This window comes from Palaemon carinicauda, chromosome 4, assembly GCF_036898095.1.
Source record: "Palaemon carinicauda isolate YSFRI2023 chromosome 4, ASM3689809v2, whole genome shotgun sequence".
NCBI lineage: Eukaryota > Metazoa > Arthropoda > Malacostraca > Decapoda > Palaemonidae > Palaemon > Palaemon carinicauda.
The window spans coordinates 33,669,815-33,689,814 of NC_090728.1; the positions used below are offsets into that span (position 1 = coordinate 33,669,815).

At 34.7% G+C, this 20,000-nt stretch overlaps 1 protein-coding gene across 1 annotated transcript in view; it reads left to right on the forward strand.

Moving 5' to 3' along the window:
• Positions 1-20,000, forward strand: part of LOC137639026 (uncharacterized) — a 26,723-nt gene that overhangs the window by 6,320 nt on the left and 403 nt on the right. Inside the window, exons 2-9 of the mRNA XM_068371344.1 lie at positions 5,939-6,102; positions 7,298-7,441; positions 9,669-9,857; positions 11,027-11,110; positions 11,751-11,867; positions 12,169-12,320; positions 13,543-13,707; positions 19,685-20,000. The exon at positions 19,685-20,000 is cut by the window's right edge and continues 403 nt beyond it. Coding sequence (XP_068227445.1) covers positions 5,943-6,102; positions 7,298-7,441; positions 9,669-9,857; positions 11,027-11,110; positions 11,751-11,867; positions 12,169-12,320; positions 13,543-13,707; positions 19,685-19,834 — 1,161 coding nt within the window. The 5' untranslated portion in view covers positions 5,939-5,942 and the 3' untranslated portion in view covers positions 19,835-20,000. The remainder of the gene's footprint in view (positions 1-5,938; positions 6,103-7,297; positions 7,442-9,668; positions 9,858-11,026; positions 11,111-11,750; positions 11,868-12,168; positions 12,321-13,542; positions 13,708-19,684) is intronic.

Sequence of the window (20,000 nt, forward strand, 5' to 3'; positions counted from 1 at the left end):
TCTCACCATGATCTCCCGGTTTATAAATACGGTATATATATATATATATATATATATATATATATATATATATATATATATATATATATATATATATATGTTTCTTTTTTATCAGTAAGTTTTAGGAGTTTTGCCATACCTTTCTATTGGCTTCGGTCACCTAAGAAATTGTATAATATTGCTAATTGTTGCGTTTCCTTCATTCTTTCTTCCTGAAACACGAAACACTTTAATTTACTCCGACTTTCAGGTTATGTTTCCTCTGCTGTTTTCTCAAATGTACCACGTAAATATGTACACGTAAATATTTTGACAAAACATATGTTAATACAAGCATATTTCTGTGCGCATGTGCGTGTGGAGAGAGAGAGAGAGAGAGAGAGAGAGAGAGAGAGAGAGAGAGAGAGAGAGAGAGAGAGAGAGAGAGAGAGAGAGAGAGAGAAGGGGCAGCTGTTAATAAAACGATTGTCAAGCGCAAGAGCGCTTTTCCGGTGTCTGCTTCTAGTAATAGTTATAACTCCCGACACCATAATTCCCAGGTAGATCTCAATATTTAAGACCACAAAATTAGACAATTTTAGATATTAATGAGACCATTTTCCCAAACCACTAAGTATCAGAAAATGCTTCCAAATATCTTTTGGCACACCAAGGAACTCACAATGTAAGATTAAATCTCCGAACATAAAAAATATTGCTACGTGTATCCAGGGAAGGTTATGCATCATTATCAATGTACATTTTATGTCAATGTGGGCAATGGTGTAGAGAATAATGTGACAATCAGGCATAAGTAATTTGATAATCCTCAATTTCTTTTTACCAACAATTTAAGATGAGTGTCAGCAGCTAAAAAGCAAACTTGAGAAGCTAATCAAAACATGGCATTATAAAATTATGTAAATATTTTCTCAAAATAAGTCTCCAAATATCTGGAAAAATACTGTCTCAGTGTACCTGTGTTTGCACAATTGAATAAGGGATAGATTAGGTATTTTTCTCTGAATTAAATTTACAGCCAACTATTACACTTAGAACTTTAAGTGAGTTTTATATGCTCAAAAAAACATTGTCAAATTTTGAGCTTGGTTGAGGTATCTAATTTCATAAATCTGCTAACAATCGTACTTTATTTTCTTTTTAGTGTTTATCTAAATCGTCAATCACTCAAACCTTTACACAAACTTTAGTTAGATATCTCTTAAAGGACTCTGCAAATTACATATTTATACTTAGGAGATGAGATCGATACAATAATAGTGTCATCTGCATTAACAGCAATCATTGTTTCAAGGCAATTACTCTTTTGAATAAGTTCAAATGATTAACCAATTTTGATTGTCTAAGCGTGAAAACAATGGTATCAGGATTGAAATTGTGAAAAGCAGCACTAAAGTCAAGACCAACCATACAAACTTGATGACTGGAATCTAGAATTTTTTATATGATTGGAATTTATTAAGAGCATCGCAATCACCAAGGACTTAGTGAAGGCCATACTGTGAGCTAATTAACACATGCTTACTTTAATCTATGAATTAAGATGTTTTATTAACAGACACCAAAAAACTTTAGAGAAAATGTGTGTAACAGAAATTGGGTGGAAATCTTCAATACTGGATAAACGGCTACTCATCTAACTTGTCTGTATTATTTGTATGTCATATGTTACGGTTTTTTTTTTTTTTTTTTTTTTTTTTGCACTTATTGGAGAATGGGGTATTCTCCAAAAAGTGCAAAAAAAAAAAAACATTAACTAACTTATGACATACAGATAATACAGACAAATTAGATGAGTAGCCGTTTATTTCTAAAAAAAAAAAAATAAATAAATAAATAAAGGAAATAATAGTATTTGATCCATACGCATCATATTCAAGTAAAAGATTTTTGATACCACGGGACAGAAATTCACTAAACTTGGAATGTGACATACTGAATTTTTCGTTACTCTGACTATACGCTCTTCGTATTCCCCAAGAGAGATTAGTTCACCGAACTTTTATCTGGGCTCCACAAGGCACTAGAAGAGTTGGAAGACCCAGACCTACATGGCTGAGGAATATGAACCGTGTAGGGGATGATGATTGGAGAAGTATTTAATAAAAAGCTCAAGATAGAGACGACTGGCGAAATCTAACCGATGCCTTTTGCATCAGTAGGCGTAGGAGGAAATGATGATGATGATGGTGATGACGATTACTGTCAAACCCAACAGACAAAAAGGCGACCTTTTCTTTGGTTCCGGTAGCAATCTGGTTTAACAAAGCTGTAAAGTTTACACTAAAGAATGCGGATTTGGTGGTGGCCAACCGTTCCTGAGCTGTACCAGAAAGGATTTTATTCTTAAATACGCTAATTTTCAGTTGGCTTATACAGAATCCTGGTCACCACTCTTAGTTGGATATAATAATTTCAAGTTAAATCTAATATGTTCCTTTCTTAAAGCCAGACCAGTCAGTAAGAAAGGCAGATTCAACCTATCCTTTGAGGTAAACATTGAAATTCCAACAAAAACAAAACAGGCCTTCTGTATCTTGGCTATAATGATGATTAAACATTAAAGAATAAAATAATCTAAGTATAAATTGCAAAAAGATGAAACAAGTGCTTTTGCCTGTCACAAATCTTTGACTTTAATGTCATGAAATTAATATTCATAATAGGGCTTATGAAAAGCAGGGTACTTAATCTTAAGATACACTCACTCCAATGGTGCCCTGCTTATAGATTTTTTTTTTCGACGCCTGGAATGAGGGGCTTGAGCAAGTGCCACATTTAAGAAAATAATGTTTCTGTACATGAAAGAATATCATAATGTATGAATGTAATAATAGAATCATTTATATTACGAAGATTGCACATGAATATTGCAATACATCAAAAGACTACTAGTTCTTTTTTAATGGACTGATCCCGGATTTTGCTCGATATATTCAGTCTGTATATGAAATAATAATTACAACGAAGTTATAGATATATTCAAAATTTATCATAAAAATAACATGTACAAAGAGAAGAAAGCCCGTTGCAGCACATTTGAAAATTGACAGAAAAGTGTGCTTGAGTGTAACATCAAGCGAGAGAACTGTAATTCAAGGCAGTGGGAGCCCTTGGTATACAATGGCTATGAAATTACTTAGGACTGAAGAACATTCTTTTTTTTCGGCATCTCCGTCCATTATTTACTAGTTGATCATTAGCCACTGGACAGTTTCAGTGGCTACCCTTTATTGGTAAAAAACCCAAGATTTATCACGTGATGAGCATGACATATAGGTCAAGCCACACTGGAAAAAATAGAGCTTTAGTATTTTTGACATCTTTACACTCCTAATGAAGAGAAAACCCCCATTATTTATAAAGAACATAAGTGCCTAATGAGGTCAACTTGTTGATGACCTCAGATACGTCAGATCTATGAAAAGATAGTAACACAGGATCAATGAAAAGTCAACTATGCTTTGCTTCATATTTTCCCTTTTAAACATTCAGGCGACTTCTACTTAAACAAAATGCTCATATATGCATTAATGTAAATTTATAGAGTATATCAAATTAGTAGTAGGTTGGCCAGGGTACCAGCCACCCGTTGAGATACTACCGCTACAGAGTTATGGGGCCCTTTGACTGGCCAGATAGTACTTCATTGGATTCTTCTCTCTGATCACGGTTCACTTTCCCTTTGCCTACACATACTCCGAATAGTCTGGCCTATTCTTTACAGATTCTCCTCTGTCCTCATACACCTGACAACACTGAGATTACCAAACAATTTTTCTTCACCTAAGAGGTTACCTACTGCACTGTAATTGTTCAGTGACTACTTTCCTCTTGGTAAGGGTAGAAGAGACTCTTTAGCTATGGTAAGCAGCTCTTCTAGGAGAAGGACACTCCAAAATCAAACCATTGTTCTCTAGTCATTGGTAGTGCCATAGCCTCTGTACCATGGTCTTCCACTGTCTTGTTTTGTTAATTTTTGTTATGGTTTATATTGGAAATATTTATTTTAATGTTGTTACTGTTCATAAAATATTGTCTTTTTCCTTGTTTCCTTTCCTTACCGGGGTATTTTCCCTGTTGGGGCCACTGGGCTTATAACATCCTGCTTTTACAACTAGGGTTGTAGATTAGCAAGAAATGATAATAATAAAAAGAAGAACTGATGCTGCTGGAATAGTTTCCCCATATAGAGTTAATTTTTCATTATTTGTTACCGCTCTATAGATAAATCTGAGTCTTGTTTCACTCATTATCTTTTCATTTGGCCACAAATTTGATGTCAATGTTACAAAGTCTTTTTGAATCGACAGGAATAAAATACTGTTATTATTTTACTGCCCTTCTAAAATATACAATTGATAGATTTCCATATTACCTCCAAAAATGCTTTTTAGTATATGTTTCAGTTATCTTCCTAAAGTAGATGACCATCATTAGGTGCTCCTTAACTTGGTTGAAAAAAAACTACCTACTTTAATTCTTTATTAGTAACTAGTGTTCATGTTTTAATAAAATTGATACATTATATATATATATATATATATATATATATATATATATATATATATATATATATATATATATATATACTACAGTCCATTTCTTTTAGCGAGGCAGATTTGCACCGACTCGGAACGGTGCCCTTTTAGCTCGGAAAAGTTTCCTGATCGCTAATTGGTTAGAATTATCTTGTCCAACCAATCAGCGATCAGGAGACTTTTCTGAGCTAAAAGGGAACCGCTGCGAGTCGGTGCATATATGCCTCGCTAAAAGAAATGGACTATAGTGAATGCGACCTCTCAAAAACGACGGATAAATATTTAGATAAATATGTACACACGCACACGCACCCCCTCTCACCAAGGTAAGACTACTTACTCTCCCCAATACCCGAGGAACGGGAAGAGCTTACCATGACTGGAAATATATATGTATATAGGAATATTATATATATATATATATATATATATATATATATATATATATATATTTGCGTGTGTTTATGTATGCATATATATATATATATATATATATATATATATATATATATATATATTTCCATATTTCTGGGAACATTAAAACAGATGTTCCCATCAGACGAGCTTTTATTGACACCGATCTAATATAATTTTCCTGCTTTTCTATTTTGTATTAAACTATTGTTAACTAATCTAGACAGCTCTTAAGTTTCCGAAATCAGGTTTCATCTTTAAATTCTCCTATCAATATAAAAACCTGGTCTGATACACAAATCATTATTCAAGAGTATTTTATTATTAGAAATTACGTCAACAACCTTTTTAGAACATTACGCGAAAATCAGGACAGTTTTAGCGACAATAACGTTACTCAGTGGTGATTAACTAATTTGGTAATTTCTGTTTGATAATTGAACAACGATGTTTCATGTTTCTTTTTGAATCCATGAAAGATAATTCTCAAAGATTTAATGATCCAAGGATATTTCGAGAGAGAGAGAGAGAGAGAGAGAGAGAGATTTCAGAAAAAAACATTATTATTATTATTATTATTATTATTATTATTATTATTATTATTATTATTATTATTATTATTACTAGCCTTGCTACAGCCCTAGTTGGAAAAACAAGATGCTATAATTTTTATGCCCAAGGGCTCCAAAAGGGAAAAATAGCCTAATGGGGAAAGGAAACAAGGAAATAAATAAACAATATAAGAAGTAATTACAAATTGAAATAAGATATCTTTAAAAAATTAACATCATTAAAACAGATAATTCATATATAGACTATAAAAAGACTTATGTCAGCCTGTTCAACATACAAACATTTGCTGCAAGTCTGAAATTTTGAAGATTAAGAAACTAAACATTACTCAGAGTATAAAGTACTAAACTCTAGATTATATATTTTACATTACTCAATATAAAGTACTAAACTTTATTTTTTTTTTTCAGAAACATGTTGGAGAAAAGAAGCCGCAGTTTATCCTGGTTGCAAGGGGTGACGATATGTATGTTGCTGTCAATAGTCCAATTAAGAGTGCAGGCTGAAAGCATAACTCTATCACCGAATGCAGGGATTGGGAACGAATCCATCTCAACAGACAGGGATCCCAAGTGTGAGTCAGTTGTGCCTTTTGTAATGGTCAGGGAGTAGGCCTAGTCATAAGTTTATATGGGCCCTGCAGGATTGTCAAGTTGGCTATAGGCCTAGTCAGAGGTTGAATCCATCCTACAGTAAGGTCTAGCCTTTTTCATTGATTCATACAGTACAAGCACTAGATACAGTATTCCGGTCTATGGTAATATATCGTTATATTGTACATTAAAATTGTATTGCAATATGTTAAAAGAGAACTCGAAAATATAAAGAAAAAAAAATATTATCACATGAAACTTCCTGTTGGTGGAAATTCTAAAACTGTACCCATATTTGAAAAGTTTCATTATTTTCTAATTTTCCTAAAACTCAACATATAATTTGAGGGTTAGAATGAAATAGAATTAGTATAATCAAAGTATAATGAAAAGGAAATATACAGTAATTAACTTTGAATATCATTAATTTCAACAATGAGAAATGATATTAGTCTTGAATAACCTCCTACGAAGGTAAAACCCACATCTAGAGAGTGTCTTTATCTCTGTCTGAAGCCGTTAATGAGGCCAAATTAAAAGGATTTTCTCAATTTGAGTTTCACCATATGGCGACCAGACTCGTTTGTCCGACCATTTTTACAGTTTCATCTAGGAACATCTGTCGTTTCTGTTATAATGAAGGCACACTCCTGAACACCTGTTGTTAGAAGTAGAGAAAAATATCTCTTTTGTTCCTTATAATGAATGTCAACATTTTTAACTCTTGATGCTCGTAATTTGTGTTTGTCTAATTTGTATACTGTTATCCTACTTTTAATCTCATGGTTGTTTACCACAAATATAATAATGCACACAGCTTCATTTTATCACCGCTAGACTCATGATACGAAAATGGCTCGTTATGACATTTTACCCATATAATATTACTGACATTTTATAACTCGCAGAAAAAAAAAAAATTATTACGCGTCTGGACGTCCTAAGCTTAAAGAATCATCTTTTTATATTATAAGTCAGGAAGTATATTATTAGTTGAGATCCTGCATTAGTGTGTATTTGGAGACACAATATTGACCTACTTATTAATATTTATGAAGGTTTATTAGTGTTTATCTTTCAGCTATTTTCACTGTAATAAGATCTTGTATAAGTGTGTATTTGGAGCCACAATATTGACCTTCTTGTTAATCTTTGTAAAGTCTTAATCTCTTTCAGTTATTTTCACCGTAATAAGATTCCCCAACGATTATTGTGGATCGGGGACAGATTCAGGCACTTGCTACACCGCCACAGAGTGCAAGCTTAACGGAGGCACCAGCGTCAGCACCTGTGCCAAGGGCTATGGCACCTGCTGCAAAGGTGAGATTAGTAAACATTGAATAGTTATTACATGAAAGTAAAGCCAAACTTTAAATACTCTGCAGAATTTAAGCTTAATGATGGTATAATTATCAACCGTGTTCTATCTAATAGTTATCTTATCAAGTATTGAGTTTACTATTTGTCGAGAAATCTGTTTTATATAATATATATAAATATATATATGTATATATATATATATACACATATATACATATATATATGTATATATATGTGTGTATATATGTATATATATATATATATATATATATATATATATATATATATATATATATATACAGTATATATATATATATATATATATATACATATATATATATATATATATATATATATATATACAAGTAGAAGTTGTAGTCCAAATTTTCATTTTAAGACATGTTGTACAGTAATGTGTAGAATATGGAAATCCCTTTTTGATGGCATTTGTGGACTATGAAAAAGCCTTTGATAGTGTGCGCCGGCCAATTTTGTGGAGAGTCCTGCGTTATTATGGATTTCCTCTTAAATATGTAAATTTGATGGTCCCACCAGTATTAAGTAATGCATCTGAAACTTGGAGCCTTACAAAAAACTCAGAACTCAAGCTAGTTACAACTATTCTTATGGTGTGAAGTTGGATTGATAGTTTAAGAATGAAGATTTTCCTTGCTGGAGGGAGGTTATATAAAACAAGCTAGTGATATTTAAAAGAGTAATTTAATATGGTTGTACTGAATATTGGTTTAACATAAGTTTGAATAGTTTTTTAATGCTGGAAATTCTATTAGTTCTATAATGGAGCAAGTTCGATGACTGCCAAAGCAGTAGGAATCTATGCTGACATTCAGTAATCACTAGATAGACCCAATATAATTTCCAAAATTCTATTTTGGACAAGTTTTATGGGCTACTAAACAAGAGGCTGTACCTTTCTTCGGGCAAGATCAATCTTAAACCAACCAATCATTAGAGAAGTATATCTATGAATAACGAAAGACCGCACCAATTCTTTGAATCTGAAAAGTCTGCCAATATTTTTTTCTTTAGATTCTAACTTGAAATTATCTTACGGTTATGAAGTGTTCTAAGCTGTGATTAGCTTGCTTCTGAACAAAGCTTCTTTTATTTATGGTAATGATCTATACATTATAATCTTGGTTTTGTTAAACGACATTCGAAATAAGATTTCATCGTGTAAACTGCCGTTCTAAACGCCCAGAATGATCTTCAGCGTATAATTTGAGTATAAATTATATTAAAAATAAGCAATAACAGTTCTCTTCATTTATTATTGGTATCGCATGCTTTAACGTATCAAAGATTAATCACAGGGGTTGTACATTTAAAATGATCATGAACAATTCTTGAACTTACATACTGCGCTTCTTTTTTGTCTGTTGCAGAGAAGAGAGGAGATCCGTTTTTTCTTCAGAAACTTTTGAGTGCTATACAGACGTCTACCTTAGTTTTGATACGTCTTTAAAGCAACTCACAGGGTTTTATAATGTAATAATAAGTGGCTTTACTAATCACCGAAAAACTATCGGTTAGAGATCGATGAAAGCAGAAGCAAAAACGTTATCAGTGTAATTGCAAAAAAAAAAAAAAAAAAAAAAAAAAAAAAAAAAAAAAACAGGAGAGAGAACTAATCTAGGCTATTCCAGTCTATTCATACATTATACATGCAACTCTATACATTAGCTGTTGTAGGTACTTCTGCATAAGTAGAAACTAGAAACATACAAAGTAACGAAAAGGAAAAAGGAAAATAGCCAAATGTATATCTATTACTATGTAAGACTTTCCTTTGTCATGAAGTTCTTCATTCTTTTTCCTAATATTCCTAATAAAATTGATCAAAAGGCATTGATTAAATATATGTATCAAGCAGGTTGTGGTGACCTGTTGGAAACGTCCCTGCCTGGCGATCTGCTGAACGGGAGATCGAGTCCCGTTCAAACTCTATAGTGCTTTGTAGTGCCTGCAACCTCACCATCCTTGTGAGCTAAGATTGGGGGTGTTTTGCAGAGCCTGTAGGTCTACCTGCTGAGTCCCCAGCAACAATTGCCTGGCCTTCCCTGGTCCTAACTTAGGTAAAGCGGAGCCTTGGGTATATATGGTCAATTTCAAGGGCATTGTCCTGCTAAGTCATTGTCACTATCCCTTGCCTTTGCCATTCACGAGAGACCTTTAAACTCTTAAAAAAACTATTTTCTCTTTGCAGTCGTGACAACTCAATGTGGAGGTGATATCCGGGTCAACAACACATGGGTACAGAATCCCGAATACCCGGGCTACTTCAACGAAGCCAGGACCTGTACTTGGAATGTCTATTTTGACGATTCTGCTGGAAGCATATGCCAGATTCGTTACGATTTTGCTGCAAGTACTCTCAAGGGACCATCTACTACTGGTGAGTATTGCCGTAGACGAAAGACAAAGTTTGAGAATTTCATTATTAGTTTATGTATGGTACGAGTAAAATAAGCTTAATTACAAAAATAAGAATAAGCATAGAAGCTTTGCACCTATTTATAAGGCGATAGAGTGCCCGCAAACTTATTTTGCGGAGTGAGCAATTAGGAACCAAGAGGAATCAGGAGCCCCCCCCCCCCCCCCCCCACCCCCCCCCCTCTCTCTCTCTCTCTCTCTCTCTCTCTCTCTCTCTCTCTCTCTCTCTCTCTCTCTCTCTCTCTCTCTCTCTCAAGATTCTGCGGATCTTACTTTGATTTTTCGAAATTGAATAACAGTAAATATGATATAGAATTTCATTCACCATAGTTTTTATTCTTTCCCTAAATGATGCACCGAGAATAATGATTCATCTAGTTCCATATCTCAGGAACCTTAGACGGCTTTACTTATTTTGTGCTTGGAATTTCTAACTGTCGCCACTTCGGTAAAGGTGATTTCATACTGTCTGTTCAGAACGCCCTTCGAAAAGATTAACTTCACTCTTTTGATTTACTATTTCCTTTCATAACAACTAACAATGTCGTTCAAACCATTGTTCTCTAGTCTTGGGTAGTGCCATAGCCTCTGGACCATGGTCTTCCACTATCTTGGGTTAGAGTTCTCTTGCTTGAGGGTACACTCGGGTACACTATTCTATTTTATTTTTCTTCCTCTTATTTTGTTAGTTTTTATAGTTTATATAGGAAATACTTATTTAATGTTGTTACTGTTCTTAAAATATTTTTTCCTTGTTTCCTTTCCTCACTGGGCTATTTTCCCTGTTGGAGTCCCTGAGCTTATAGCATCTTGCTTTTCCAACTAGGGTTGTAGCTTAGCAAGTAATAATGATAATATAAGCATTTTGATGGTCTATGATATGTAGTAGTAGTAGTAGTAGTAGTAGTAGTAGTAGTATATCATCTATTGATCCCAGTCCTATTTTTACAATATCTGTGCTCGTAAATTCATTGAGATAATGAATATTTCAGGGTACTGCAAGAATGATCTGTTATATGTAGTAGTAGTAGTAGTAGTAGTAGTAGTAGTAGTAGTAGTGTATCTATTGATCCCAGTCCTATATTTACCATATCTTGGTTCGTAATTTCATTGAAATAATGAATCTTTCAGGTTACTGTAACAATGACCAATTGATTTTCAATGACGACACCAAGTCCGAGTGGTTCTGCGGAGTGGCACCGGATAACTACCATTGTAAGTCTATTTTTCAGAGGAATTCTTCAGTTTCATAGAATTTAGTAATAATATTTGTTATTTTCTTAAAACAAAAACACTAGGTATTACTTGCGTATATAGTTAAGACACTACATGCTAAGTAAAGATTTGTAAGTATTGTCTTGATATAAAGGCTAATGTGTCTTATTAAAAAAAAAAAAAAAAAAAAAAAAAAAAGAAGTACGTGGTAATACCTGCTTATATGATTAAGATACTGTATGCTAGGTAAAAATGTGCCAGTATTGTTTTGATACAGAGACCAATGAATATCTTATTTTCTTTAAAATAATACGAGGTAATACATACGTATATAGTTTAGATACTGGATACTATGAAAAAGGTTGCAAGTATTGTTTTGATGTAGACCACAGAATTCTCTCAACAACTTTTATTTAAATTCAGTATGAAATCACAAACTTTATCTAACAAAAATTTATCCAAGCCTATTAGTAACTGCTAGCCATGTATCAAGACAACCAACATCACCATTATCACAAATATCAAACACTAATTTTGATAGTACAGTACACCATCCTGCTTTTCCAACCAGGGTTGTGGCTTAGCTAATAATAATAATAATAATAATAATAATAATAATAATAATAATTCCACCCCACAGGGTATGTTGAAACTGCAGGTACGACTAGTCCGCACAGCTTCACAATCAAAACAGATAGTTCCAGTCAGGATCGACGATACGCTATACGCGTCTCTACTGTGCCTTGTTCTGTTGGTGGTGAGTTCCTCAAGTGATCACGTTTTATTATACCGTTTTATTCATGCCAGACTGGAATTTACTGATATTACAAATTATACTTTTCGAAGTCATCACAGTTTGATTAAAATAGCTCGTTGTTGAATAAGGGAATGGTAGACATGATAAAGAATCTATCATCTTTGACACATGTCAACAATTTTGCTAAAAATTGAATATGGAAATGGCATTTTGATATATTTGTTATTTTGTTAGCAAGGGAAATATCTAAATTTCCCCTTTACACAAAGATGTTAACTAAAAGAATCTATTTTCTATCCAGTCCCAACAAAATGCGGCCAATATTATACTGGATTATCCGGGACAATCAACTCGTACAACTACAACCAAAACAGTTACTACTTAGCCGGCCTCTTCTACTCCATCTGCTTCCGGAAGGAGGATGGCTACTGCACTTACACCTTAGAAAAGACGGTAAGTGAATCATCGTAAGTTGAAAATTATAATGCATGAATGATAGAGGGTGGCTAACACAATCACGACCAAGGTGTTACTTTCCTCAGCAGGCATGTATCGCCAAGTGGGTATCACCCAAGGGGGAAATATCCACATGCTTAAAATAGAAGCAAATTTTTCGGGAAAATATATAATTGTGAGCTGAGCAAATAAGAGAATAACACAGAACATTTATTTTCATTCCTGAAATTAGGCAATCAAGTGCTATGTTTTTTCTTTCATCACAAATGGTGCCTGGCGATTCCAGAAAGGCTTCTAGTTTTTACTATCTACTTCTCTAATATTGGCCTTGATCTCTCGCCTTCCTATTCGCCCGAGGGTTCCATCGTTCATATCCATATCTTTCATCCATCTATTACTTTCAACCTCTCTACTTTCTTAATTGTCTTCAACTTATCATTTCTTCCCTCTTCTATCACTTTCAAAAACCTTATCTTTCCTCCTGCTATCCTACCTAGCCTTCATTTCTGACATTCCTATCTCTCCCCCAAAGAGTAGCTACTGCTGCTTATGGTAGTCCCCCTTAACTTTTTCTGCCTACTCCATTTTCTATTTGTTGTGCTGTAGTATTTTTGTTTTATTTTCTGTGGTAGTTAGTATTACTGTCGTTCCATATAATAATCCTGGTAAGGCCACAATTTTTTTTTTTTTTTCAAAACGTGTTCCTAACTGATATTTTATGGCAACTTTTTTGCTATAATAGAGTAAGTTAGACTTGAATAATTTTTCATGTATCAATATTTTTTTTTGGTTCCTTAAACTATTTCTTTTTTCCTTCTTTCTCTGTCCCTAAGTATTTTATGCTTCCTGTTACTTATATACCCTTTATCTCTTGCGATTTTCTTTCATATTATATAATAGGTCCATCAACTTGATAGACCTGACATGTATTTGGGATCCCTCTCTAGTATATCAACGTAACCCAAACACTTGGCAGATTTTTTTTATGTATACATTTTCCCTCTGGGCCACAGCATCCAAAATTAGACCTTAACTTGTGCCCTTGCCTTCTTCACATGTTAGTTCTAGAAGTATTGGTCACATCAAATTCGTATCAAGAGAAATTCATGTCTGATGTTGCACGTAAAATGTCATGTTTATACTTGCTACATTTTTTAAGGAAGGGAATATGTTTTTTATTATTATTGACTTATGCATTTAATATCGCCCCTTTCCACAGAGCAACAACCAGTACATCGATAGTAAAGACATTTTAAGACTGATGATGGGAAACGGAATTACAACTCCCCCTAACCCATCAGTCCCAGGCTCCTCTATATTGTGCCCGCAGACGAGTACACAGCAATCCCAGATGTACTTCTCGTCTTCTGTTTGCTACTATCCGGTAAGAGTTACTATTCATTTTTCTTTTCTTATTCTTGGCGTATTTTCTGGGTTCTAAACCAAACGTACAGTTGGACACGGGAGTTTCTGGCACGCCTCGCTCTGAGGAAGTGTAACATGTAACACCCTTACTGCGCTGCGAATAACCATACAGATAGTGTAAGGAGAGATGGCAGAGATGGTGGGCGGGGCTACACGCAGTAACCAGCCGTTCCAGCAATCCCTGTGTCCAACTGTTCATGAGGATCAGTCTTGATAAAAGAACTCGCATTCACGTAATTTCGTTCACATTTTATTTTTGGTGTGGGAGACGTCTACAGGATATTAATGATTTGTATCAATGTCTGCTTTAGCTTCAAGTAATTCCAAATTTAGCTTACGTTCTATACAGACCATTTTAGTAGTGTGCAAGAGCCTCATAACTCAAGGCTGATTTCCAAGTGACAAGGCTCTTAGGTACATATAGAGGTAAAATGAGGAAATTTCATTGCCAAAGGTGAAATACAATGATTTTTCAATAATGTTTCGATACATTTATTTACATATTATGCATATAGCAATATGGGTAGAATAAACTCTTTAGCTACGGTAAGCAGCTCTTCTAGAAGGACACCCCAAAATCAAACCAATGTTCTCTAATCTTGGATAGTGTCATAGCCTCTGAACTGTACTATGGTATTCCACTGTCTTGAGTTAGAGCTCGCTTGCTTGTGTGTATACTCAGGCCTTCTGTTCTACCATTTTCTCTTCTTGTTTTTTTTTCTCTTTAAATGTTGTGTTTGGCAGGATTAATAGGACCAAGGATCCCTGATGGTTTATCAAGAGATTGATTTTTCCCTTTCTGTTCCTTTTTGCTGTAGGGTACTGAGCCTCGCGTGGTGTTTCGGCTCCGCCGTTTTGTGCAATATCATCTAACGTTTTGTCTTTTAGTCTCTGGGCTGTATTTGTCTTTTAAAAGTTTAAAGGTCGCTCATGAATGGCAGAGGCAAGGGACAGTGACATTGCCCTAGCAAACGGGACAATGTCCTAGAGACTGACCATATTTACATATGATCAGCGCCCAAGCCCCCTCTCCACCTAAGCTAGGACCAGGGAGGGCCAGGCAATGGCTGCTGATGCCTCAGCAGATAGAACTATAGGGTCCCCCAAACCCCCCCCCCCCTCCTTAGCTCACAAGACTGGGGAGGCTGCAGCGACCAAAGGAACTAACGAGTTTGAGCAGGACTCGAACCCCAGTCTGACGCTCACCAGTCAGGAACGTTACCACATCGACCACCACAACTCTATATATAGACGTGTACATATTGTTTTTGTTTTCCTTATAGTTGAAATTATTTCAAAGTATAAAGATATTTTTCTTTTTTTAATTCTTATTCTGTCTGGAGATATTCTGTAAAATCCAGAACCAGTACATCCCAAACTCGGCCAATGTTTAGTATATTGCATTATTCGTGGACTACATGGCAATATCAGAAAATTAACAATTTCCTCCAGAAAGTATGATATTCTATTATGTTCAGAAACATTTGGCTTCTCAAAAGAAGCACTCGTCTGAACTGTTATTTCTGGTTTTAAGAAATTAACAATTTTTAAATGGGAGGCCATTCTTAGGCCAAGGGGATGGCAGTGCATGTTATGACTGATCACTCAACTCATAGGTCATGCTATGAATGTGGATGTCATAAGATTCAGGTCATAAAAGTTTGAAACATTCTTTTGTGTGTGTTCTGTCTATTGGAAATTTAGACTTGGATGATTATGTCTTCAATTGTCTTCTTACCACTATGGCTAAGATACAAGATGATGATAGGAAGGCCTCTTTTGTGCTTGTTACCTCTGCCAACGAAGTTGAAAGGAGGTTATATTTTCGCCGGTTTGTGTGTTTGTTTATGTGTGTGTGTGTTTGTTTGATAACAGCTTCCTGGCCACAATTTTAATCGTAGAGTAATAAAACTTGTAGGGATTAACTGATATGTAAAAAACTGGAAATTATTAAATTTTGGAAGGTCAAGGTAAAATGTCAAGGTCACGGTCAAGCAAAATGTCCAATTCACGTAATCACCCATAAGTTTGGACATCGTTGTCACAGAGACTTTAAACTTGGTTCATATCTGATTGTATGAAAATCCACGCCAATTATTACATGTTAAGGTCAAAGGTTTAAGGTCGAGCAAAAGATCGAGAACTAAGCTTGCCTTGGAGGAGTTCTGCGCTCTACTGAGTGCCCCTCTAGTTGGTGATTTCAATAATCACCATAAGGAGTGGCTAAATTCTGTTTCTCCTACTGATCGCCATGGCTTAAGAGCTTTTGACTTTGCCTCTGAATCAGGCTGGGACCAAATCGTAAGTGAGGCTACACACAAGCCTGATAATTGTTTGGATATAATATATACTGACTCACTTGGCGTTATAACAAGCAAGATTGGTTCTCCAGTTGGGATGTCTAATCATGCCTTGGTTTTGTTAGTAATTTAGACTAAGCAGCCTGTCCCTGATGTGTCATACTCATATAAGATATATAAAATGTAGGCTACCCTTAAATCTATCTTCTTTTGTGTAGACTTAACAGGCACTCCTTTGCTTAAACCAGACGGCTCTGTCATTCACTGTCTAAGGGAAAAGGCAATCCGTTTGGCTGATGTGCTTGACAGTAATTATAGTAATGAGAAACTCAGTCCTCCTCCTTAAGGTTTTCGTGAAACTAAACTAAATAGTTTAAATTTTCAGTCTCATTGAATTAAAAATCTTTTACTGGGCCTTAATATCTATGAAGGTGTAGACACAAATAGTATGATTTTTTCTTTATAGAGACACTTGATTTCTAGCCGTGAAGTTCTCTCATAGTTTTGCAAGTTAAGACAAAGAAGTTCCTTTTGCACTCTTAAAATTCTATTGAGAAAACATCTACGTTATATACTATAGGTCTTCTGAAGGCAACCATCTGTTCCCTAGTTTAAAGTTTGGATTTTGCAAATGCTTTGAAGCATGTGATGCCCTTTTTAGAATCTCCAATGCTGTTAAAAAAAAAAAAAAAAAAAAAAAACCTTGATTGTGGTCAGGAAATATGTGTAATTGGCTTTGATGTTAGTGCTCCTTTTGACCATGTTAATCATGAGGCCCTTGTTTTCAAACTTAAACAGATGGAAGTAGATGGGTCTTTTGATGGGAACCCTAGTGACTATAGGAATGCGATGTTTGGTGTTCCTTAGGGTAGTGTTCTCGGCCCATTACTCTTCATACTATATATGCATGACATGTGGTCTGACGTAGAAAACAAGCTTGTCGCTTATGAAGATGGTGCTACTTTCTAAGTTTCTTTAAATCAATTAAATTTCCAGAAAGTAGACCTCTGGTTACTGAATCCCTTAACAGAAAGCTATCTGAATTTAGTTCATGGCGTTAATTATGGGGGATGAATTTGAACCCCAACAAAACTCAATATATGACTGCAAGTCGAGGACAGTAGCTCCTCAAAATCCAGATCTTTTCTTTAACAACGTCTCTGCAGCTATGTAACACTCATTTAAAAATCTAGGTATACTGTATTCTTGATTGCAAATTTACTTTTGAGGAACCCATCCAGTCTGTTTCTTCTTCAATTGTTCAAAATAAATTGACATATTGAGAAAATCTTTTAATAATTTAAGTGATCATTCTGTCCAGAGGAAATGCTTTTAATGTTTCATTCTACCATGCTTTGAGTAGGATTCTTCTGTCCGACCTTCAGCAGCTTACTCTCATCTTAATGTGTTGAACAAAAACTTACTGTCTACCAAATTTCTCACCCCTAAACTGGATATTAATCTCCTGCACCAGTGTTCTGGAAGTTCTTTGTGTATGTTGGATAAGTTTTTCACAATTCAGACCATCCTTTGGATTCAGATCTTCCCAGACTGGGTCATCCTGTACGTAGTACCAGGTGTGCTGTTAATTCTAACAGTCTTTCCTTCTCCATCATAATGCTTAATGCCACACAGTATTCTAGAAGTTTTATTTCAGCTGTGACCAAATTATAGAATGATCTTCCTAACCTGGCGGTTGAATCGGTGGAACTTCAGAAGTTCAAACTTTTTGCAAATGTTCTTATGTTGAAAAAATTTCATAATTTATATATATGTATATATATATATATATATATATATATATATATATATATATATATATATATATATATGTGTGTGTGTGTGTGTGTGTGTATATATATACATATTTATATACATATATATATATATATATATATATATATATATATATATATATATACATATATATATGACTGGTCTATTTTGACATTGTTACTGATCTTAATATACTTCATTTATTTTATTTTTCATATACAGTTTATTCCTTATTTCTCCCTTTTTCCGCACTGTGATGCTTTCCTTTTTGGGGTCCATGAGTTTGTAACATCCTGTTTTACCAACTATGGTTGTAGCTTAGCTAGTAATAACAATAAAGATAATAATCCTGTGCAGAGTATATATTATTGGGTCCTTTGGCTGGTCAGACAATACTACATTGGATCCATCTCTCTGGTTACGGTTCACTTTCTCTCAGCCTACACATACACGAATAGTCTGGCCTATTCTTTACAGATTCTCCTCTGTCTTCATACACCTGACAATACTGAGATTACCAAACAATTCTTCTTCACTCAAGGGGTTAACTGCTACACTATGATTGTTCAGTGGCTACTTTCCTCTTGGTAAGGGTAGAAGAGACTCTTTAGCTACGGTAAGCATCTCTTCTAGCCTAAGAAAAGAAGACTCCAAAATAAACCCATAGTTCTCTAGTCTTGGGTAGTGCCATGGCCTCTGTACCATGGCCTTCCACCATCTTGGGGTAAAGTTATCTTGTTTTAATGTACACTCGGGCACAGTTTTCTGACTTATATATGTTTTTGGTTTTTTTTTTAAAGTTTTTATAGTGTATATAGGAAAGATCTATTTTAATGTAAGTACTGTTCTTAAAATATTTTATATTGTTCATTACTTCTCTTGTACTTTATTTATTTCCTTATTTCGCTTACTCACTGGGCTATTTTCCCTGTTGGGACCCTTGGGCTTATAGCATCCTACTTTTCCAACTAGAGTTGAAGCTTAGCAAATGATAATGATAATAATAATTGATAATGTCTCTTCCTGGTGCTCGCCAGATTGGTGTTCAAGTTCCGCTCAAATTCGTTAGTTCCTTTAGTGTCTGCAACATCACCATCTTTGTGAGCTAATGATGAGGTGTTTGGGGGAGCCTATAAGTCTACTTTCTAAGTTATCAACAGCCATTACCTGGCCCACCCTGGTCCTAGCTTGGATGGAGAGGGGTCTTGGACGTCGATCATATGTATATATGGTCATTCTCTAGAGCATTATCCTGGTTGCTAGGGCAATGTCACTGTACCTTGCTTCTGACATTCATGAGTGGCCTTTAAACCTTTAAAGAGCTTTGGTTTTATTGAAGATTAGGGCATCGGTGAGGTAGAGGTTAATCCCATGGTCAAAACTCGGAATATCAATAAAAATAGAAAAGACGCAGTTACAGTATACTGAAAGCTAAAGGACTCAATAGTGCAATATGATATTATTATTATTATTATTATTATTATTATTATTATTATTATTATTATTATTATTATTATTACTTGCTAAGCTACAACCCTAGTTGGAAAAGCAGAATACTATAAGCCCGAGAGCTCCAACAGGGAAAATAGCCCAGTGAGGAAAGGAAATAAGGAAACTACAAGTGAATAACAATGAAAATAAAATATTTTAATACAGGAACAGTATTAGATTAAATATTTCCTTTATAAACTATAAAAAGTTTTAAAAAATAAGCGGAAGAGAACTGAGATAGTTTAGTATGCCCGAGTGTACCCTCAACCACTCTCAACTCTATCCCAAGACAGTGAAAGACAATGGTACAGAGGCTATGGCACTGTGTATTTGTAATCAATTCCAATGATATTGTTTTCCTCCTAACAGGATTCGATGACATCTGTGCAGAAGAGAGGACCTTACTTCGTAACAGTCAACACAAACCTTGATACGACAACGAACTTCAATCCTCTACCTTTTGTGAGACCAAATATTTACTCTGGTTTTGAGTTTGACTGGAAGCATAATGCCTGTTGATAAAACCACTTTTCAAATGTCCCATCTGCTATGATAAGTGATTTAATTTCGAATGACTACTTTTTAAGATAAGAACAAAGTGTTTATGAGTAGTTTTTAAATTGATTCAGGCTTTTACGTAGTATAGCCTACAGCAACATAGGCTGAATTTCTGGAAGCTCAGGGC